This window comes from Balaenoptera borealis (assembly GCF_965194805.1).
Source record: "Balaenoptera borealis genome assembly, chromosome: 4".
NCBI lineage: Eukaryota > Metazoa > Chordata > Mammalia > Artiodactyla > Balaenopteridae > Balaenoptera > Balaenoptera borealis.
In genome coordinates, this window is record NC_138861.1 from 52,240,707 (window position 1) to 52,264,569 (window position 23,863).

Genomic DNA, 23,863 nt, shown 5'->3' on the forward strand with positions numbered 1-23,863 from the left:
AGGCCCAGGGGGCGCCTTTCTCTTTAAGAGCCCCACAGGCGATCCTGATTGGCTGTAGCTATGCGGGTCTTTCTTCCCAGCTCCCTCCGTCGGAGCGCTCCCTCCCCCGCCGCTTTCTCGGCTTTTTCCACACCCCCTCCCCCCACCCCCCTGCGTCCCCTCCAGCCCCTGGCGCTCGCCTCCTGTTCCTCGCTGCAGAGTTCAGCCCCGGCAGCGGCAGGGGTGACTCGCTAGCAATAGATGCCGGGCGCCAAGATTTGCATCCTTAAGCCGCGCTGAACGCCAGAAGAAGAGAGAAGGAAGCAGAGAAGCCCCGGGAAGGCGGGGGACGGGAGGTGCGGAAATCCCCGCCTAAAAGGCAGAAGCCGTCGCCCCCACCAGAGAGCTCCGCGCCGGCTGCTCGCCTGCTTGCTGCCGCTGCCACGAGCGCCCGCCTCTCCCCAGCCATGCCAGGCCCGGCCGCCGACGAGGGGAAGGTCCCCTTCCGCACCGCCAAGGAGGAAATCCGTGTGGGCTTCGGGGTCGAGGGCTCGGAGGGCGGCGGCGGCGGCGGCCGGGAGAAGCCCGGCGCGCGCGGGCGGCGGCAGGACATCGTCTGGAGGAACGTCTTCCTGATGAGCCTGCTCCACTTGGGGGCCGTGTACTCCCTGGCGCTCATCCCCAAAGCCCAGCCGCTCACTCTGCTCTGGGGTAAGTCCCGCCGGCGCCCCCTGCGCCCCGGGCACCGAGGCGAGGCGGCGCCGGGGCGCGCGGGGGCGCGGGTCGCCGCTGGCTTCGGGCGGTGCGGAGCCCCCCTCCGCTCTCCGCTCGCCTCCCCACCACGCGCCCCGGCCCCCCGGCCTGCAGTCGTCCGGCCTTTGGGACAGGCAGGCATTTCTGTGCTGGTATTTTCAACTTCTGCCTCCCCCGCTGTCTGCATGAGTAGGCAGGCGCCTTTGGCGGCGCCTGGACGGACTCGGGGCCCTTCGGCGCCACCGCTGTGCGCAGAGGCGCACCGGCTGAACCCGGGTTCCAGGGCAGGGAGACCGATGGGATGATTGTGTCGCCCAGGCGGGTCCCAGGGGCGCTCCTTTCTGCCGCCCTTCGGCTTCTCAGTCTCCTCTGTGGGCCACGGACCTTGGGGCCGAGTTAAGGACAAGAAAGGGAGTTGGAGCGGGGGTGGAGAGACCCGGCACCGGATCAGTCTTGATGTTCGCGCAGGAGATGGAAGACACCAGTTCCCTTCCTGCCCCTGCAAGGCCCCCATCCCTGCCCCCTCCGTGATCTCTTGTGCCCAGTTGCACTTCTACGGTCCCAGAAGTTTCTCGGCGAGCACACCAACCCCGCGGCGAGAGCGCTCTGCCCCCGGCACAAAGCTTAGACCGTGGCCGAGCAGATCCCCTCCGGGACCTATCCCTTCTGACCAGTGCCTGTCTGTCACCGCACCTGTAGCTCTCCCTCTCGCCACCCTCTTTCCTAGCACCCCCAACCCTGCCGGCATGGGAGGGAGCCCAGGAGCCCCCCCCCTCAATGCCCCCCACCTCCCGGGGCCCGGGGGCCGAGTGCCTGCCCTACGTGACTCCAGTGGCTGACCTCAGAACCACTTCCAACACCCCCTGCCCCAGCAACTGGTTTTGGCCTCAGTCCCTGCAGTGGCCACGTGAGCCGGGACAAAAGGCGCTGGCCTTGATATCCTGGGCTGAGAATTGGACGAGGTGATCCAAGAAGCCCTTTCAGCTCTCCTTTCCGAGATCGCCAAGGAACGGGGGCAGGAGAAACACAACCTACTTTTATTCCCAGAGGGGAAGAGGAAGGAAGAAAATAAGAAAACCTCTTTCTGCAAGGCGTCTTATTTAGCATAGTGCCAGCTCCAAATGCCTGGGTTCATAATGGGGCCACTGGTTTCCAAGCCTTCACCTGAAACTCTGCAGTCCCTGCTCTCAGAAGCAAACTCTTCCAGAAGATGGGGGCCTCTTAGGGGAGTGTGGCTGAGCAGAGCTGAGGAATGATGAGAGGGGCGGGGCGTCTGTGGGGATCTGTGAAGCCTCCCAGAGCCCCCTAAGCTTTGGGTAACTAACCTCCCTGCTCAGCCCTCCCCTGCTCAGTACACCTCCTCAATTCAGTGTCCTTTCCACCATCTTCTTTACTGTTATGTGTTGGTTTCATTCTCCCTGTCTTCCTTCTTCCTTTACTTCCAGATGACTAGATCGTGAGATGCTCAGTCATTGCTTCATGGACACACTCCCCCCACCTGCCAACCAAAACCCTTATTGCCCTGGATCCTCCAGGGAGCTGCTCCCTCTCCACCCCACTCCTTCTCCCTGCAGGGGCAGGACTGTGCCTTTGGACTTCAGAGCTCACCTGCCTCCAGGGGATTGGGGCTTAGCTTTAATAGCCACAGTGTCAGAGAGCTCAGGGAGAAGTGAGCACTTAAAATATTGTCTTACATGCCTGGAGCTCCACAGACCCACAGGCTCCATCCCTTACAGCCACCCACCCGCTGGTTCTGGCATCCCACCAGGAGCCACAAGGACAAGGCCTCCTCTCCAGGTTTGCCAGTCACCTCTGCCCTTTCCAGGCCACTCACCGTGGTGGAGACAGAATCTTTCTTCTGAAAGACCTTGGCCAGAAGACACCGTCCTCGGCCTCAAACTCCTCCAGCTTCCCCGGAGAAGTCAACACACTGCAGGACTCTGGGTTCCCCTTTGTGGTTGATGTTGCCAAGCCCCACATCCTTGTGCCTTCCTGCATAGTCTATTGCCTGAGCTACTTTTCATCAGTTCCATTCCCTGAATCTTGATTCACTCCCTACCTGGGTTTCATTGCTCCCCCCACCCCACCAAAAAAACCCAAACAAACAGAAAAAGAGCCGACAGTGGTGGATATTGTAGTTTCAAGATTCAAATTTGTGACTTAGAAACATTCCAAGTAAGTGAATGTTATCTGATGGATAGCTTGTGAGAGAAGAAGTGAGGGAGAGAGACAGCTAAGATCAGTGTGCTGATGGCTAGAATCTATAGGGAGACTGTTGATCAGGGTTATTTTCATTGAAAGCCCTGGTGCTGTGAGCTTCAAATTTCTCCCCACTGGATGCCCGTTTCATCATCTCTCCCACTGGCTCTGTCTAGTGTTAGGACTGTATTCACGCACCAGTGGGCTGTTCGTCCACTTCAGGGACCTGAGTTGTCAAGGCAGTAGGCTTAACTAGCCCATCTATTATTGCTTGCCACCCTCCACCCCAGGTATGGTTGCCCTGGAAACAGGAGGCATCCATGCAGAGCACCCAGCAGAGGATGTTTTAGGTGTTCAGTTGTGCGAAGAGTAATTTGCGTGGCAGTAAAATGTCATCCATGAAAGATCCCATCAAGTTGTTCAGTCCAGACCTCCTCTACTGCCTCACTCCCCACCTTTTTATGACTCTCCTTGGGCCCAGAGCAAGTTGTTTTCTCTTCTTACCCTTGCAGTTTTCTGAGTGGGCAGGCTGTCAGAACGGAATGCTCTTGGTGCCCGCAGGTCCTGAGGGATGAGTTTATGACTTTTGAGCACAGAACACGACCTCCAGCTGGAGGAAATATCTTCACCTGAAGCCTTGAGCTCACAAAAGTGCCTGCTTTGAGGGTTTTTGGCCAAAGGGGCAGTTCGTTCATGCCCTGACTCCCAAGACGAGTGGAATAGGGGAGTGAGGAGCTGCAGCTGTGGTGTCGAGGTCAGAGTCCTGGCGCCCCTTCCCAGCAGCTTTGCCCTGTCTCCAGGCGTTCTGGCCACTGGTTTCCAAAAACATGAGGGACTTTTCTGGTTTCCCTTGAAATGTCATCCGAGTCCCCTAAATATGCCTTGGTGACATCATGACAATTTCAGTGACACTATCAGGCATGCAAAACACTAACATGCCCTGCTCCCTTCCATCTTGCCCCAGGGCAAATGTGACCATTGCTAAGGTAGAGACAGGATTCTCTGGTGCCCTTCAGGTTGCTGGCACACAGCCTATGGCGAGGAATCTGAGTGGTGGCAGGAATTGACTGAGGCAGTCTAGCAGGAGGGAGGGTCAGGAGAGGCTGGGGTTTGGAAGGTACTGGTCCATCAGTCAAATTCTGTCCAATTCTGAGAGTTGCCCAAAGATGAGCCGTCTTCTGTCAGGCCTTGGGTAACCTGAATCCACACCTTCGATGGTCCTGATGTCTTTGTTGGGCTTCTTTTTCCACCAGATCCCTAACATTGTTGACGCGCTCCCAGAATGCGTGGCCACGGACTTCTGTTTTACCTCCGGGTTTTCTAGGGTGAGCACAGCTCAGAAGAGAAACAACTGAGAATGTGAATCCCTGCTCTCCTACTTACTTACCAGCTGCATGGCCTTGGGCAAATGAACATCTCCAGACCTCAGCTTTCTCACCTGTAAAATGGGTATATCAATACTTCTTGCTCATGAGGTTGTGAGAATTAAATTCGATAATAGGTGTAAACTACTTAGCACAGTGCCTGGACCTTGGCTGATGTCCAGTGATTGTTAGCTGCTCTTATTATTATTGGTCCTGATAGTGGCTTTTTTTCTTTAGTAGAAGGAAAAAAGGCCCTCTTGCAGCACCATCAATTCTACAAAGCTGGCACACAACATGGCTTCGTTGCCTCTCTTGCATAGAAAAGATTGCTTTGGCTTGGGAAACAAGGGTTCTTTCTCAAAGTCTCCAAAGAGAAATGAACACAGATCCCCCTGTCCCTCCTCCCTCCCCCATTCCCTTCTCTTTCATCCTCTCTTCCTCCTGTTTTCCTCCAGAAGGCCATTATTTTGTAAAGAAGAATCTTTTTGTTCAGCTGATAACTCACCTGGTCTTTGGTGTTTTCTTTGGGGCTTTTTGAGCAGAGCCAGTTACAATTGCTGTCAAAACAGGGCCAAATCATTTCTCCTAAATGTCTTAGGGTCTCAGTTTTGACTTTTTTCCCCGTTTCTGTCTCCTTGAATCATCTTTTTTTGTTTTTTAAATCTTTAATGCTCAAACTACTAAAAAACTGAAAAACATAAATGAATCTTCCTTTTAAATCTTGTAATTCCCAGCCCATTGTTGCAACTCTTGCATTCTTAATAACCAAACAAGCACTAAGAGCCCTACCCAAGGCTGGGTGGAGTGCAGCGAAACCCGAGAGAATGGTGTGCTTTTGCTGGCTTAATAGTCCCAACAAGTATAAATATAGGTTGAGGTTAACATTATTAACTCGGTTTTTTTCTAACAACACTGGTCAAGGTCACTGCCAACTGCACTGTCATCCTGAAATGTGAAGTCGCTCTGCAGAGTGGAAACCAGAGCGGGAGTCCCAGCATTGCCACTTAGTTCAACTTCTGGCAGGTCCCTTTCCAGTGTGTGAGCCTCGGTTTCCTGGTCTCTGAAATAGGGATGGTAATACTGAGCTGAAAGTTGTTTTAAGAATCAGGTCAAATGTCAAACTGGTGCCAGAGGATCGACATGCAGTGCTCTCTGTTACTACCAACCTCACCGTGGGCCAGGCGTCAGGGAGCCCGCAGGGCTTCCGTGTCTGTTTGTCTGGGACTTGGAGTTCTTGTGGCTCAAATATAAGGCATAGCCTTTAAATCCAAATAGATTATCCTGACCTCGTGTAACATTTAATTCTCATCTTGTCCTGATTTGTGTATTGTATAAAATCATAATAATTGCTTGGAAAAGTCACTGAGAGATTTACAAAAGGTTGACACAGTCATGGTGGTTTCTCTGAATTTTTATAAAAGGCAACATCGTCTTTGGTTGGCATTATTCTTGTTGAGCATTTATTTTGACATTCTGTAGTCTCTGGTGTGCAGTCTCGCCATCCCTCTGCTGTGACATGTCCTGATTCTGTGGAAGTGCCACCCTGGGGTTAAGAGTATGGACGTGAGAGTCAGAGGATCTGGGTTCAAGGCCCAGCCCCCCAGCTATAGCCTGGGGCAGGTCGCTCACCCCCCGTAGCGTCAGCGTCCCCAGCTGCACAGTGGGAAGAGCGGTACAACCAGCAGCATGTCGCAGCTGGAGTGAAAGGAACGGGAGTGAGGCACTTGGCCCTCGGTGCTTCCCTTCGCGCCTTCCCTTCCTTTAGCTCCCCTTTGGTGGCTGGGACTTGTTCCGGCTGCCCCCTGGTTGTCAGAAAGCCCTGGTCAGGGGTAGAGCAGTTGGTTTTCTGACTTTGTTTTCCCTGGCAATGGGTTGGTGGCCACCCCAGCAGGGACCCACTATCCTCCCTCATCAGTGTCTGCCGTTTGTTCACTCTGAGTGTGAACGGCCACGAGAGAAAGCCTCACAGTTGCACGTGCAGTCACATATTCACTTGTCCACTAATTCATTCATTCTTTTCCTTTTCAACTATTGTCAAAAGATATCAGAATCACTTGGGGATCTGTTAAAATATTCAGAAGCCTGGGCGCGCCCCCACCCGGACCTACTGCACTGGAATCTCTAGGAGTGAGGTCCTGGCTTTTTTGAAAAAGGCATTAAGGTGTTTCTGATGCACAGCGGGGCTGAGAACCATTATTTAATTCCCTTACCATATTCAGTTATGCTTATTACTCACCCATTACTTGCCAGGCACCGACACCATCCCTGACTTCACGGCACTTAAGGCCAGTTGGAGAGACAGACGGGTGCACAGGTGAGAACCACCAAGGCAGCATGAGCTGCAGGTGCCAGCCTGGGGGAGTTGGGGAGGCTTCCCGGGGGAGGAGGTGGCTGGACTGAGCCTCCAGGAGGCCCGAGGCTGGCTGGCCAAGGGGTTTGGGCGAGATGGCACTGTAGCCACAGGCTACAGAGCGCCCGAGGGGAGAGGGGAGAGCCAGTCAAGGACCTGTGGTTCAGCGAGGCTGACGGTGATCAGGGCCCAGATCCAGGGCAGGAAGATCCAACAGGACCAGGAAGACTGGGAGGAGATCAGGCTTTCGGAGGGGCTGCCCTTCAGCCTCTACCTGCCTCTCACCTCCTCTCACCCATCACACACACCAGCGGCTCTTGGTGTATAACTTCTAGACCAGACACATGGCAGCGGGATGAGTGAGTCTGAAGATTTTCAGGAAAGACCCTGAGGCAGACGCCTTGGAGCAGGTGTGCAGTGGGGCCGGGCACCTCCCTCAGGCTGGCCAGAGCTGAGGGAGAGCTAGAAATAATGTCTCAGCTGGGCCTTTGATCTCACAGCTTCAGGGGTATTGTCCCAGGACTAAATTACTAAAATGCCCCAAGAGTATAATAGCACAGGCATACCAGACCCAGGGCTCTCTCCTCCTCCTGTGTTCCTCTTTGCTCTGTTTCTCAAAGGTACAGGTGTGTAGGGGAGTTCTTCTCACCTCACTTCCTCCCTTGAACCTGAGCTTAAACAGCTGGTTCTCACTACCCTCCTTAATGTCCTGCTTCCCATTTCTGCAGCTTATTACGGAGGGCTCTGTGGGTCCCTGCAGGCTGTGGTCCAGCAACATCACCTGGGAGCTTGTTAAAAAGAAAGACTCTCAGACCCCACCCTGGACCTATTGAATCACTACCTGCACTGATAAGGTCTCCAGGTGACCCATCTGCACTGAACTTAGACAAGCACTCCCTCAAGTCAGGCCACAGGCCGACGGGTCAGAGAAGCTGCACACGGGTGGGATTTGGCAACTCTTTCTTTTTCCGTTTAATGGCCTCCTTGCCTTTGCCTCCCCTCCTCCCCTCCTGCCTCCTTGTAGCTTATTTTAGAACATGTCGGGATCCTGCTTCTCTTGCCAACAAAACGCTGTTGCTAAAATCTTTCAGCTGGCAGCAGTGATGTTTAATTCATGGGCTAGAAAATTAATTTTATTTTCATGAGTAGAGCTGGAGAAAAATAACAGGAAGTCTCTGTGCATGGCCCTTGGGAATTCAGCTTGTCTATTTAACAGATGAACTGGTAAAGGCGAGGGGGCCTCAGGAAAGGGCCACCTTCCACAAAGGATGCTTTTGGCTGCAAGTAGCACAAAACTCAACTTAGGATGGCTTAAGAGATAAGAAAAATTTCTAATTTCACTGGTAGGTAATCCTAAGGTAAGGCACTTGTGGGATGACTCAGTAATAACGTCAAAGTGCAGGTTTCATTTCTGCCATGGTGGCCTTGTGGAATTTAGTTTTCCTTGTGGTTACAAGATGGCTGCCAGAGTTCCAGGAGTTACAACAGTGTCCTACAGAAGAAGAGAGAGGCTGCCCCTTCCTGAAGTCTCATCAGAGAGAAACTCTCTCCTGGTCATCTCACAGCTGATGTCTCCTCAAGTCTCACTTGCAGGATTGTGTCCCAAGTCCCTTGTTAAACCATCACTGGCAAGGGATTCAGGCTCATCAGGCTTAGCCACTGAGCCACATGCCACATGAGGCGGGGGTTAAGAGCCAAACAAAACCCAGGCTCTGGGGGAAGGGAGAAGAGGGCATGGCTGCTGGGACAGCCAACACCTCTGCTCCAGGGCCTGCCTTTACTCCCTCTCATGACCTTCCCTCTTTGGTGTCACCTCCATTCCCTGGAAAGGCTCTGATTTCATATTTTAGCACGCTCTTCCCCTCTACTCCCTACCCGCTCCGCTTGTCTCCAGTCCTGCTGTCATTTCAGCGAGTTGTGAATGTCTGCCTTTTCCATGAGGCTCTGCGCTCTCCCATGGCACATCTGCCTCCCCAGAGCCTGGCAATGGCCTCTGCTCAACACACACTGTGCTGGGGGAATGGATGCAGGAGGAGACGAGTGAATGAGTTTAATCTTTGTGTGGCCTTTCTTTCTAAGGAAAGTTTTCATGTTGTTTCTTAACTTTAAAGATGTTTTTGCCCCTGTAAGAGAACTTTCCATGTGATTTTGGGGGAAGGACTGGGGAGAGAGAAGCATTTCTCAGTGCCCCAGGAATCTGCATGCCCCTCTGCACCCGTGTGCACCTGGGAGTCACGCTGACCTCAGTGGGGAGCTTGCAGAATTCTCTATCGCTCCTCTGGGTTTTTATGGGATGAGACGGGGCTGGGGAAGGTTGCTCTGGGCACAGGGAAGTGTTAAATGCCTTGTGGGAGAATGGATTTAAAAAGAAAAAGAGGGACAGTGAGTGACTTAGAATGTGTTCTTTACCATGGTGACACACTTTCCTCAGACTGATGAATGGTTTTCTTGGCTGGTCATTGTCTTCATCGTTCAGGTGACGCAGAACGTCAGTGATGACGTCACGGTCAGGTTTCTGTTCTCTTGCCTCAAATTTTACTTAAAAGGGCATTTAAAAGTCCACTTAAAAAAAAAAGACCACTTAATCTCACCCAGCAGGTACTCTTTTTAAAAAAAAAAATAAATTTATTTATTCATTTTTGGCTGCGTTGGGTTTTCGCTGCTGCACGCGGGCTTTCTCTAGTTGCGGCGAGCCAGGGCTACTCTTCATTGCGGTGCGCGGGCTTCTCACTTCGGTGGCTTCTCTTGTTGCGGAGCACGGGCTCTAGGCGCGCGAGCCTCAGTAGTTGTGGCGCACGGGCTTGGTTGCTCTGCGGCATGTGGGATCCTCCTGCACCAGGGCTCGAACCCGTGTCCCCTGCATTGGCAGGCGGCTTCCCAACCATTGCGCTACCAGGGAAGCCCTGCCCTTAAAATGGGGGGAAAAAAAAAAAAAAAATCAAATACCAGTGGACTTGGAAATGAAGAGGTACAAGAATAGAGTTTAGAACTCAGGTTTAAATTTGTTTTCTTCCTGTACCACTGTCTGTTGTATGAATACCATCATGCCCTCGCAGTTTGGCTGTATGGGTTTTAGCTCGGTTCCCTAAAGAGACAATGACTGTAAATGCAACCTGTGACCTGAATGAGCAAGGCCATCTCCCAAAGCATCCTCTACCTCATCGTCAAAAACCATTTATCAAGCAGGCAATTAATTTCCTATGGTCTTGAGCCAGGCACTGTGTAAAAAAACAGACCTGGTCTCTACCCTCCTACCTTTTATAACTCAGAGGAACAGCTGTGAATTTCCCCAAGTAGTGTATCCAACTTAATGTTCTCTTGGCATGAGTAGAAGTGGAAAATACTCTTACTTCTTTAAAAGTTCTATGCATGAAATTAGAAATGAATTTCTAAAATGTAACTTTCCTGGAGTAGTTTGTCGGTTCCCTCCTCTAATAAATACATTCATAAGAAGCTTTTGCAGATGGTTACAATGAAGATCGTCTCTATTCTCAGCCTATGAGTCACTGGAGTGTCCCTGAAAGCATTTGTTTTGCCCTAGAGTCTCTATAAGCAAAAGAAGGTATTTATTAGCAAGTGTGAATAATGCCCACATATCTCCCCCTCCCATCTCCCACCCCCAAATCCACTGTGTTTGGCTCCCTAGCTCCTGACAAGTGGGTGAGTCATTCACATTTTTGAGCTCTGCTTGAATTACTCCAGGGTCTTGACTCCATCTGGAGCTACCCTCTGAGCATAGACTGGGTATGAACCTAAACTTGGCAGAGCTCCCAGGAGGGTTGGAATAAACCATAGTTATTAGAGCTAATATTCCTTCATGCACAGAGCTGGTAGTCAGTGTTCGCCCAGTGGTTAAAATCATTGGATAACTGTGCCTTCCCTGGTGCTCCTGGAATTCCCAACAATCCAAGAGCTGAAGGGTCAATACCTGGCTCAGCTGCAGGGCTTAAATCTAAAAATAAATCTGTTCTGATTGGTTTTGATTGGTTGGTGCCCTTGTGGGTTGTCATTTTTTTTTAAATTGAAGTATAGTTGATTTACAATATTGTGTTACTTTCACATATACAGCAAAGTAATCTGGAGATATATATATATATATATATATATATATATATATATATATATTCCTTTTTTGATTCTTTTCCATTATAGGTTATTATAAGATATTGAATATAGTTCCCTATGGTGTACTCAGATATTTTTAATATCATCTCTGCATATGCATTTTCTTGTTATCATATGATTCATATAATCTTCAGCTTCTATCCTTTTCTATTTTAACTGAATGAGAACTTTGAAAAAATCAGTCAGTCATTCTGGCTTAAATTTATATCCTAAATCATGTAAGGAAAGGTATTAGGGCCCAATCTAAGTTCTGGGGTTGAAAGTAAATCACCTGTCCTAATAAAAACTTCTTTTGTGATAGAGGCAATGTGTGTCTAAAAGGTGATTTTTATTTTCTAGTTTATAATTGCCTTTATGTAAGATTCCCCCCGAAAGATTTGATATTAATCATCAGAAAAAAATAACATTGGAAAAGTCCGATTGTGAAGGTGTATCGCTAAGTGTTGGGAGTTGGGAGGACAGAACGTGGCGGACCTTACCGCTAATTCAGGCAGTACTCGTAGCTCACAGGTCATTGCCCGTGATGTTGTGGACGGTGTCTAGGCTCCCAGCAGCCCAGGGTCGGTGCCACTCAAACCATACCTGAGGCTTGGTACAGGGAATCGTTTTAATGATAGAAAATTTCAAACATACATAAAAGTAAAGAGAATGGAGTCTCTATCCCCACACCCACCCCTCACCTGGGGATTTTTTTTTTTTGGTAACTTTTTACTTTGATATATAATTTCAGATACATAGAACAGTTGTAAGAACAGTACAGGGAACTCCCATTTACTCTACGCAGACTGAACAATTTCCATCTTATCCCATTGGCTTTATCATATTCTCTATGTGTATATGTATACATATGTGTGACTACTATTTTTTCTGAGCCATTTGAGAATAAGTCGGAGATATTGTGTCCTTTTCTCTCTAAATACTTCAGTATGTATTTCCTAACAATAAGAATACAACCACAGTACAATGTTCAAAACCAGGAATTTAACCTTGATATTATCTTTTTTTTTTTGTCCACACCCAGCAGCATATGGGATCGTAATTCACCCACCAGGAATGGAACTGGCCCCCGCTGCTTTGGAAGCACAGAGTCTTAACCACTGGACCACCAGGGAAGTCCCAACCTTGATATTATCTAATCCACAGTGGATAGCCAAATGTCATCAGGTATCCTAGCAATGTCCTTTATAGCTTTTTTTTTTTTTCCCCCTTTCGGATTAGGTTGAAGCAAATTCAAGACAATTGCATCTGTAAATACTTAAGTATCCAGTATTAGTCGGGGTAACTGGCTACATCATCCACATGGAAAACCTCGGGGGCCACCTTTCCCCTACCAACTGCCCCCAGCTCTTTGCGGGAAAACATTTGTGAGGGTCAGTTTTCAGAAGCGGGAAGGGGTAGAAACTGAGAAGCAGACATAGGTAATGAGCGAGGCAGTAGTTCTCAGGCTGGTCTGCGGACTGTGTATTGGGGGTCATCTGAGTTGCTCGTGCAACGTGCAGATCAGGGGGCTCTACCCAGACGGGAGCTGTACCCAGGCCCTACAGGATGAGAATCTCTGGGAGCGACCCGGACTCTGCATTTTAACAGGTGCCACGGGTAGCTCTTATACCCTGTGGGTTGGAGGTGCTCTGACCCGGAGGCGTGTGACCTGGGAGTGATGCTGTGTCCCTAGCAGTTTAATGTCACGTCCCCACACATGTGCCCCGTCTCAGAACAGGTGCAAGGCTGTTACATTGCCTCCAATTCCACTAGCCTGAGACTCCTTAGGGTTGATAAGAGGCAGCATTTGGGGAATGGGAATAGCTGCAGGGGCTCCTCTCTCAGCACACAGCTTCTTACACAGGGCTGATCCCGAGGGGGTGGGAGTTTCACTGGAGAGAGGAGAGTTAAAGCGGAAGGAGAACCTGTGATCGGACCCGTTTGTGGCGTGGAGTGAGCTTGTTTTCCCGGGGCGGGGTGGGGATAGGTGATTGGATCATCCCTGGGGTGGAAGGCTGTTCAGAAGAGGTGAAAAAAACCCAGGAGAAAGCCTCAAACAAATAGCCCTAGGCAGAAACCTCCACCTGCTTGGAAGAGGGCCCTGAAACCTTTCTTAGGACTGCGGAGGGGACTCAGGTGCGGCAGCCAACTGCGCAGCCTCAGCGCCTCCCCTGCCCGATCTTCCCCTCCAGGAAGGCAGCCCCAGTACGAGTAGCGGTGGCATCATTATTATCGATCCCAGGACCAGACAGCGAGTTGGTGCAGGAAATCCGCTGTATAGACGTGACCGCGTTCAGGAAACGTGTCCATTCAAAACAGGGAGGTCGGTGGAGCCCTTCTCTCGGGCCCCTTTCATCTCTGAGGGTCGGGGCTTTCCAGTCGTCTTCATTTGCTGAGGAGCAGATACTTCTTAGACCAGGCAGGCGGGGACACAGTGCAGCTCTGCCTGGGACAAGGCACACTTTAGGGGCAGCCTGGACCCAGGCTCCTCTGCTACCTGAGATACAAGGACCCTTGTAAATGATTCTGACCCACCAAGAGATGACAACCACTGGGGAGACGCTCTAGATGTTCACTGTGCAACCGATGGGCGGCAGTGGGCTTAATTCTAACCTGCATCCTGTCAATGTGGCCACGTGACAAAGGTGACCACGTGACACAGGTGACCACCCTCACCTAGGACAGTAATCCAAGTGGCTGTTTCGGTTCCTCCCGCTGTTGAATCTTCCTCTCCGTTCTCTTGAAAAGGCGCTGCGCTCTCCAAGTCCTTTTCCATTTTAGCACGAGTGGTTCTCAAGCTGTAGCTCGTGCCAGTTTAGATCTCGGGGCTCATTCAGCCTTGCTCAGGGGAGCCGGGCTGGGTTTCTCTCATTCAGAGATAAGTGTGAAGAGGCAGCAGAGAGGCTTCCAAACCCGGGCCGGCTTGGAGGCTTCACAGAGAAAGAGAGATGCAAAGTCCTGAAAGCAGAGCTCGCATTGGCGCTGTGCCCCGACTGCACGACGTGTGGGAGCAGCTCCCGGAGAAGCAAACAGACAGGTGGGCCTCCTTGGCCCCCAGGGGCTGCCAGGTGCTTCTTCAGTCTAAAGGCTGGAGGCAAGAGTCTGGACTCAGATACAGCTTTGCTGATTAGCAAAAGTTCTCATCTCCCAAGTCTCTCCCTGGTCAGGGCCATTCCTAGTGGACATGAATTGGGTTTATGAAAAAAGTATTTGAAAGTGCCAAGGAGGTTCCCGCACCGTCGTGATGATGCTGAATAGGCAGATTGATGTTCTGATGTGTACCCGGGTTCAGGAGCAAGTGAGGGAGCACTTCTGGGGTGCGCTTTTCCACCTGCTTGGAGACAGGCAGGTGGAGAGATTTAGATGACTAATTAACTTGTGTTTTGCACACATTTATGGACATGTGCCCAGCATGGGCCAGATGCTGGGAATACACAGGTGAGCAAGCTATCATTCCTGACCACAAAATGCTCACGATCTAGAAGAGGAGACAGACCTAGGAGAATTGTAACTCAGTGTGATGAATACGAGGACTGAAGTGGGCCTGAGGTGCAGGGATGGCTAGAGGAGGTGGGTGTTGTAACTGTTTTATCCACACAACAATAATCCTACAGGGCCTTAATGTCTTCACGGCTGTTCTGAACAACAGCAAAACTTTGCAAACAAAATTATTTCATAACTAAGTAGAGGGGAAGCTTAACCCAATGAATGCATTTGGTGGCAAAATCTGACCTAAACTGTCTATCCTTTTTAGTCTGAATGTTCGTATTGATGTGTTTGATGACAGACCCACCATGGGTATTACCATAATGCATAGGCACTCTATTACCTTTATCAAATCTGAACAATTCTGAACCTTGAAGCACATCTGACCCTTGGGTTTTGATGAGGGACTGTGGACTTGTCCTGGTATCGTCTGCATTTTGCATCTGAGGAGGCAGAATGCAGGGCGGACTCATTTGCCCAAGATCCAGAGCTGGTAAGGGGCAGTCAGGGCTTGCGGGAATGTCCTTCTGATGCCTGAGCTCTGCTGGGCACCCTCAGGTGACACTGCCTTGAGAGGCACCGACTTACACAGCAGTGGTTTGGGCACCGGGCTCGTGGGTGGCTCTGGAGTGGGAATGGATCAGATAGCATTGCCCAGGGATGTACCCAGGTGGCCGTGATGGGGATGTGGGTGTCAGTCTCCCCCTTGGCCCGGGCTCATCCACCTCACTCTGGTGGTAGTCAGATCCTATTTAACAGGGAATGGGGATTTTGTGCCTCTCTGCCCACAAGATATGCTGTTGCCATGTCAAAATCTGTCCGCCACCACACCCCGCCCAGATCATATCTCACTGCTTCTTGTCTCCATTCTTTGAACATTTTGTTCCCATCACTGGGTTCTGGTCTGTTACCCCTAAGGTCTCTTCAACCAGTGGGAAAGAGGTACTTGTTAATAATTCTGACGTTTTGTAAGTTGGCCCCACGATCAGCTTTGTGTACAGGCAGGAAGTAGCCAACAGGGAGAAGTGATTTTAGGGACACAGGCCTTAAACAGCCTTCAAATTACCTTCCTTAGCTGTCCTAGCAATTGGAGCAGGGGTTCTGGGCTGAGGCTGGATGCCTCAGTGGTTTCATGAGCCCCCAAAATAGGTTTTGTGTGTGTTGGCGTTTTTCTTCCATTGGATTCTTAGCAGAGCCTGTGACTTTAAAAAGGTTAAGTGCTGCTGGGTTGGAGTGAGGCTCATTAAGCATGTCAGCATTTCCCAAAAGGATAAACAGTAAATGAGTGTTCATTTATATACTCTCTTCCATTATCCTGTCGTGTTTCTATAGTCAATATGATCACTTTCATGCTTTAGTTAATAGCTAGGATAATTAAACCTTGATAGGCTGAAGGGAAAACTTGGGAGCTCCTGGATTCAATAGGCCTTTATGGGGTGGGTCTACCTGGAGTCCCCCAAATGAGGGATCCCGTTGGATTGTGGCACAACCCAAGGACAAAAAACAAAGGGTGTTTTTCATCACTTTGCTTACTTCATAATTTTGCCAGGTCTTCTCATCACGAGGGAAGCAGTGATGGTTCCTCCAAGGGCCTTTCCCTGCCTCAGCTTAGCTCTGCTTGTGAAACACACCCCGGTGATAAGAATCTAAGGAGGTAGTGCATGATTTTCCTCTTGCTGCTGTAACAAATTATCACAAAGTTAGTGACTTACAGCAAAACAAACTTATAAACTTACAGTTCCATAGGTTAGAAGTCCGACACAGTTCTCACTGGGTTAAAATCAAGGTGTCAGCAGGGCGACATTCCTTTCTGGATGCTCTAGGGGAGAATCTGTTCCCTTGCCTTTTCCAGCTTCTGGAGGCTGCCTGCATTTCTTGGCTCATGGCCCCTTGTTCTGTCTTCAAAGCCAGGCTCTATCTTCGACCTAGAGGGTCAAGTCCTTCTCACATAGCATCACTCTGACCTCCTCTTCTGATTCTCTTCCACTTTTAAGGACCCTTGTGGTTACATTGGTCCCACTTGGACAATTCGGGGTAATCTCATCTTTGAAGTCAGCTGATTAGCAACCTTAATTCCATCTGTAACCTTACTTCCCCTTTGCCATGTAATGTAACATATTCACAGGTACCGGGGACTAGGATGCAGACATCTTTGGGACATCATTATGCCTACCACACCCAGACACCAAAGAAAACTAATCTGCATTAATTCCTTTGGTTATTATAAGTACCACCTGGACAGAAACGCTCAGTTATGTATAACCTTCCTTCGAGGAGAGCTTGTCCTTGTGAGAGGCATATTGAAGGGTCACGACATTGCAAGTTCTCTGACCTCATCCTCCCCTTCCTGGGGCTGGGGGCAATGTCTGGCCATCCCACAGGCTGTGACCTACTTTCCAGGAACAGCCCTGGAGCATGTAGCCCTCTTAGGGACCTTCTAAAGGATGTGTTGATGCTAACGTTTGACTGCCCACCTCTGGCTAGTCCCAGGGGTGACGTATGTTAGCAAAAATTGGCTGGAGGCAGCTTAGGGTCTTGAAACCATCAGATAAACATTTTATTAGGGATGTGTGTGAGGAGAGATTCGTGGCCTGTCTGGAATATAATTTATGATTGTGTGTGCAGTGTGTGAGCAGGGATGAGAGGACAGAGATGGGAAAACAGAAACCCAACAGTAACATTAGCCACAGAAACAGGTGCAAATCTAGGCAGGAAAATGCAGAGGGGAAAAAAGCTCCTCGTCATTTGACTTGTGTCACATCAAAATGGCAGCAAGACCTTGGAGGGTAGGCTGTTCAGGGGGAAAAGGAGTCTCAAGCCAGTAGCAGCATCTTTCCGGGCAGAGGGGCTTTGTCTTGGTGAGGAGATATTGGCTAATTGCATGGATCTGGGGCTTTTGTTGGTTTTGTTCTGGTTCCAAACGGTGGTCGGAAAAGCATCTCTTATAGTGACTGTGTGCAGCCCTGGCCCTGCACAAAGTCCTGAGACTGGGGACAGGGAAGGTAGGGAGAAGGTGACCAAGAAACTTTCCCAGAAGCAGGACCAGCTACATAATTTACAGGGCTGGGTGTAAAATGAAAATACAGGGCCCTTGTTCAATAATTATCAAGAATTTCAAGATGGTGGTGGCAGAGTATTTAGCCAAGCATGGGGCCCTCCTACGGCCTTGCGTTCTCACACTGGTCACACACCATGAAGCATGAAGTGGCCACTGCCCAGGGCAACGTTCCCTGTGTGTGTCCTTGGCTCTCTCTGATATCACGAGTGATGTTCGAGGCCTCTTTCCCAGGGAGTTAGCAGGACCATGGGCCTTGGCCCCGAGGACTTGCTTTCATATCATAGCACTTGTCTTGATTGCACTGGATATTTGATGCTGCTTGACAGGTACTTTGCTCCGTCTGGGGGGAACCCACATTCCAGGGGCAGGAAGCAAGAAGGGCGAGGAAGAGAAACTTGGGACTCTTAGAGCCTTCCCTTCTGGCGGTGTGACCTCAGACAAGCAACTTAGATCCTCCCCATCCCTATGGAGTGTGAGAAAATATTTGCAAATCACGTGTCTAAAAAGAAGTTAATATCCAAAGTATACAAGGAGCTCATACAACTCAGTAGTATGTTAATATAAATGTTTCAGACATTGCATGAAATTTCTAAAAATCTTATATGTTCTGGTATAATGTTATAAGTAATAATCCTAGTTATTACTTTAAAATGTATATCTCAGAAATAACTAATTTTCTTGTCAACTGCATTATTATGAGCTTTCATCAAATCTTTAACCGTGGTCATTTTTAAGTCTTTTGTCATTTACAGACAGTTCTGGGTGTACTCTGATGATTTTGCAAATATGTTCCTATAAAAGGGTTTCATCTTCAAGAAATTCATGGAAAAGACTCTGACAAGTACAGGTTTCTGGTAACTGACTGTACTGCGGAACTGAATGAATAAGCATTTTCAGAACTCTAATGAAAAACTGATGAACTCATAAAAGTACTAACAAAAGATCAAGATGAAAAAAAAAATTAATTACATGGGACTGAGTGAACTGATGAGGATGAGTATAATTTGTGTGACTTTCTGTCTGAATTAAAAAAAAAAAAAAAATCCCACAAGGACTCAGAGGCAAAGAATATACAAATCAATTTTCACTGCAAAGTAAAGGAGCTGTTACAGTGAAGGATTACTGGACTGAATGTCAATATTATGACATAGTATGAGTGTGTTTCATGTTTGGTAATTGCAATCATTGTTGCTTTTGTTGTGGTCATCCATGTACAATGCTTGGTGTCAGTCTATTTATCTCTTGTAAAAATAAAATACAGTGTGTGTGTGTGAAAAAAAAAAAAAAACTAAAGTCAAGTCAACATGAAAATGGCATGAAATGAATACCATGAGCATAAACAATAAAAGCATCTTTTTAAGTCACAAAAAAAAAAAAAAAGAAAACAGAGCCTGTTGACATCAATACAAACACAAAATACTTGAAATAAGGCCATCCTCATCTCTAATATACTGTGATTCATAGAAGAAGAATATAAAACATAAGCTCAACAGAGATTATAAATATAAAAGAGTGACCTTTAAAGAAAAGCAAAGTTCTCAAAATAGCTCTTTCACTCCAAGTTTTATATATTCAACATTCCTCATTAATATGCTTCTAATTAGAACTCCATAGACATTACTCATGTAAACGTTGAGCCTAATGTGTTTGTTCTGTTAATTTGTCACCGCTAAGAATATGTCTTTATTTCTTCAGGATGAACGGTGATTTGCTAAACCGGTTCCCTGTTGCAGCTGGGCTAGTAGCTTTGCGTCTAAATCAGAGCCACTACAATTCAGAGTGATGGATCAAAGATATAAAACCTGCTTTGTAACATGAGGGATATTGCTATTTCTGAAACTATGGGAGGTAGAAAGCAATAGGAGAGTGTGAGGTTAGGTTTTTCAACTCTCTGATGATAGATTTCTTTGACAAATAAAAGATAATCATAGTCTACATGTCAGGAAAAGATAGAACCAGAGTGTCAGCACAATTTCAGAGAAACATCTGGAAAATCGCATAGGACAATGATACTGTGTGCCTATCACAGGTGAAAGAGAATTTCTCTTAGTTAACGAGCAATATAGTTGAGAAATTATTTGGCAAAAATTTCTGAGGATAAAATTTGACTAAGTAAGGCTCAATAATCCACTTGCTTGACTAAAAGTGATGTTTGTTTTCAACACTGACTTTGATAACTGAATGAGTGTTTCTTACTGCCCAGGAAGATACTGAAAAATTGTTTGACTGTAGGGATCATTGTCTTGATCCTGTTTTTAATGGGAATGTCTCTATTTTACTACTTAGTAAGAAGTTTGTTCTTGGTCCTTGATAAATATGCTTGCTCCCGTTAAAGGGACACTTTTTTATTCATCAGTTACTAATAATCTTATCATGAATTTCTGTTTACTTTTAGCACATAAACCTATTAAAATGATGATATGAAAAAAAAAAAAAAAGAAATTAAGTATGGGTAGGTACTACAACATGGATGAACCTCAAAAACATTATGCTAAATGAAAGAAGCCAGTCACTAAAGACCACATTTTTTTTTTTTTTGAGCGTGTATTTTGATTATATATTTAAAGAATTGTTACATGGTATATATTTAAAGAGAAAATAAGAAAGAAAACTGTCATCAATTCAAATTACATCTAAGAACACTAAAGTCTATTGAATCATAATAAATATATATATAAATACATTAAAACTTTGAAGATATTTAAAAATTTATTGAAGTCAGAGAAATAGGTAAATTCTTAATATGTCAACTCCAGAAACCCCAAAGTCCTAGGAATTATGTATCGAAGGATTTAGAAACAAATCTTTGTAAAAGACTTTAAAATTACATTCTTTGTTAAACTGGGACTTGGACCACTTTGGGTTTAGTTTTGCCCCTGAACGAATGTCATGATAAATTAGTCAGCAGCACATTCCATCTATATGAAACGGCCAGAATCAGCAACTCTGTAGAGACAGAAAGATCATTAGTGGTTTGTTGGGGCTAAGGGGGAAAGAAACCTTATATCCTTATATAATGGATATAAGGTTTCTTCGGGGGATGACAGAAGTATTCTAAAATTACACCACTCCGTAAATAGACTAAAATTTATCAAATTGTAGATTTTCAACAGGTGAACTTTATGGCATGAGAATTATATCTCAATAAAGCTGTTAATAAATAATATGCATGCAGAGAGACAGACTGATAAGATATATGTAGTAAAACGTTAGCAATTAGGGAACCTTGGTGACAGGTATATGGGATTTCTAAATTTTGCAGCTTTTCTGTAAGTTAGATTTGTTTTAAAAGAAAAAAATAAAAATAAACTTTATGGTTCCCTCTTACTTTTTAAACTAAATGCATGTATCATGGTGATCAAATTTAAAAATTATGAAATAGATATGGGTTTAGAATGAGGCAAGAGATAATACTGTCTGGTCAGGACCACTCACTCCAGAACTCCAAGGAGTACCATTCAATAGCAATATAATGCTCAGACATTCCCCACTAATCTGTAGCTTTAAATTAAATAATCAGGGCCAATATGGAAAAATGGACAAAGCTCTAGAGTTGGTCAGCCATGAGTTCAAATCCTGGTGCTACCAGTTTTTAGCTGGTTACCTAGGAAAGTTATTTATGCTATCAGGGTGTAGTAGGCACCTACTATTGCGATGACTCAACCCTTGTATAACGCCCTTCCCCTTGAGTGTGGGTGTGAACTGTGAACATGACAGGAGGGTCACTCGCATGATTAGATTATGTCACACGGCATAGTTAGCTTTAAGAAAGTTAGTAAACTTTAAAAAGGGATAGACCTGACATGACCACCTGAGCCTTTGAAATATGGGTCTTGGAGTCAGAGAGAAAGAATTCTGAGATTTGACATGAGACATTCCCATTGCCTGCTTTAAAGACGGAGAAGCCACATGGCAAGGAGTGTGGGCAGCCTCTAGGAGCTGAGAGTGACCCCAGCTGACAGCCAGCAAGGAAACTGGGAGCTCAGTTAGTTCTACATTCTCAAGGAACTGGATTCTGCCAACAGCCTGAATGAGACTGGAAGTGGATTCCTCCCCTGAGGCTCTGGATGAGAAAGCAGTCCAGCCAACACCTTGGCTTTAGCATTGTGAGATCCTGAGCAGACAACCAAGTCATGCCATGCCTGGACTTCTGTTCTACAGACTGTGAGCTAATAAATGGGTGTTGCTGTAAGCTAAATAAAAAAAAAAAAAAAAAAAAGAATACCATGTGATCCAGCAACTCCACTTCTGGTCATATAGCAAAAAGAAACAATATTTTTTTAGGAGTTCCCCGGCTGTCCAGTGGTTAAGACTTCGTGCTCTCACTGCTGAGAGCAGGGCCTGGGTTCAATCCGAGGTTGGGGAACTAAGATCCCAGAAGCCACGTGGTACGGAAAAAAAACAAAAACAAAAACAAACTTTGAAATGTTATTCACAGTAATGGTATGGAAAGAACCTGCCTGTCTCTCACAGATGAATGGATAAACAAAATCTGATACAAACACACACACACACACACACATACACACAAATATACATACATAACATACACAATGGGATATTATTCAGCCTTAAAGTAAATCCTTACACTTGCAAGAACATGAATGAGCCTGGAGAACATTATGCTAAGTGAAATAAGCCTGATGGAGAAAAGACAAATGCTGCACGGTATCACTTATGTGTGGAATCTAAAAAAAAAGTTGGAATCATAGAAACACAGAGCAGAAATTGTTGCCTGCAGTTGGGCATGGGGGGAAATGGGAACATGCTGGTAAATGGATACACATTTTCAGTTAGAACATGAGGGATAAAATGAAGGAATAAGGTCTGAGGAGCTAATGTATAACAGGGGGACTAACTGATGATGCTGTATTCTGTAACTGAAAATTTCTGAGAGAGCAGAATTTGTGTCCTCACACACAAAAAGTGAATATATGACAGGTGATGGGTATGTGAATTAACTTGATTGTGAGAATCCTTTTACAATATATATGTATATCAAATAATCACATTATACGTTTTAGATATATTACAGTTTTGTCAGTTATGCCTCAAAATAGCTGTAAAAAGAGGAAAACGATCAACAAAATTGACAAAACTAGTTAGATTGACTATTAAAAAGCGAGATAAGAACAAAATATGTAAAATCAGAAATGAAAAAAGGGACATTACTACCAATTTTGTAGAGATAAAAAGGCTTACAATAGAGTACTATTGACAGTTGTAGACAAACAAATTTGATAACTTAGATGAAATGAACACATTCCTAGAAACACACATCCTACCAAGAAATACAAAATCTGAACAGATCTAGAAGTTAAGATATGGAATCAGTTATCAAAAATCTCCCAACAACTGAACGCCCAGCACCAGGTATCTTCATGGTGAATTCTACCAACAACTTAAAGAAGAATTAACACCAATCCTTCTCAAGTTCTTCCAAACAATTTAAGAGGAGAGAATGTATCTTCACTCATTCTATGAGGTTAACATTACATCAATTACAAACCTAAAGACACTACAAGAAAAGTACACTACAGACCAATATCCCTTATGAATACTGATGCAAAAACCCTTTAAAATAAGAAGAGACAGAACAGCCCATTGTAAGGATTATACATCATGAACAAATGGGATTTATTCTTGCAAGGCAAGGTTGGTTCAACATATGAAAATCAATCAATGTAGTATAGCACATAAACAGATTGAAGGGACTAAACTCCATGTGATCATCTTAATTGATGCAGAAAAAACATTTGACAAAATTCAATGCCATATTATGATTAAAAAAAAAAAACACAACTCAACAAACCAGGAATACAAGTTGATGACTTCAACATAACAAAGGTCACAGATAGAAAACCAACAGCTATTATATTCAGTGGTGAAATCTTTCTCCCTAAGATCAGGAACAAAGGAAGGATGCCTGTTGTCACCACTTCTATTCAGCAAAGTACTGGAATTCCTCGCCAAATAAATAAGGCAAGATAAAAAATAAAAGGCAGCTAAATCGGAAAGGAAGAAATAAAATTCTATTTGTTCAGAGACAACACACAAGCACCAAAAAAAATCTGTTAGAATTAATAAATGAATTTAGAAAATTTGCCAGATACAAAATCAACACTCAAAAATCAGTTGTTTCTCTATACACTAAGAATGAACAGTTTGAAAAGGAAAGTTAAAAAAAAATACCATTTAAAATATCATGAAATATAGTAAAAGACGAGGAATAACTTAACCAGCGGGACAAAAGACATGTACATTGAAAGCTAGAAAACGTTGCTGAAGGAAATTAATGAAGACACCAATAAATGTAAAGGCATCTTGTGTTCACAGATTGGAGGACTTAATGTTGTTAATATGTCAACACGACTTAAGGGGATGTAAGGATTAAAAGCAATCTCTTTAAACATCACAGTGAGGTTTTTTCAGAAGTAGTAAAATTCATCCTAAAGTTCATATGGAATTTAAAAGGCCTGAATAGTCAAAATAATGTGGAAAAAGAACAAAATTTGAAGTTTCAAATTTCTTGATTTTGAAACCTACTACACAACCACAGTAATCAAAATA

At 46.1% G+C, this 23,863-nt stretch overlaps 2 protein-coding genes across 42 annotated transcripts in view; one reads left to right on the forward strand and one right to left on the reverse strand.

The window, feature by feature from the left end:
* Positions 1-23,863, reverse strand: part of LOC309628297 (uncharacterized protein) — a 105,357-nt gene that overhangs the window by 52,808 nt on the left and 28,686 nt on the right. For 13 of the 39 annotated variants that reach the window (XR_014244338.1, XR_014244357.1, XR_014244358.1 and 10 more), the window contains exon 3: positions 15,769-17,756. The exons of 7 other annotated variants lie outside the window; for them this stretch is intronic. The gene's annotated coding sequence lies outside the window, so the exon portion shown is untranslated. 19 more of the 39 variants (XR_014244342.1, XR_014244345.1, XR_014244346.1 and 16 more) reach the window with 12 other exon arrangements.
* Positions 164-12,718, forward strand: LOC309628292 (stearoyl-CoA desaturase 5-like). 3 transcript variants are annotated; one of them, XM_082391205.1, is made up of 2 exons: positions 164-690; positions 6,546-7,017. In XM_082391205.1, exons 1-2 carry the CDS (start codon positions 447-449, stop codon positions 6,611-6,613), a joined length of 312 nt encoding a protein of 103 aa, XP_082247331.1. In that variant the 5' UTR covers positions 164-446; the 3' UTR covers positions 6,614-7,017. The 3 variants fall into 3 exon arrangements, with proteins under 3 accessions (XP_082247331.1, XP_082247332.1, XP_082247330.1); XM_082391206.1 differs by lacking the exon at positions 6,546-7,017 and adding an exon at positions 2,178-2,200 and having other exon boundaries at positions 166-690; XM_082391204.1 differs by lacking the exon at positions 6,546-7,017 and adding an exon at positions 11,795-12,718 and having other exon boundaries at positions 167-690.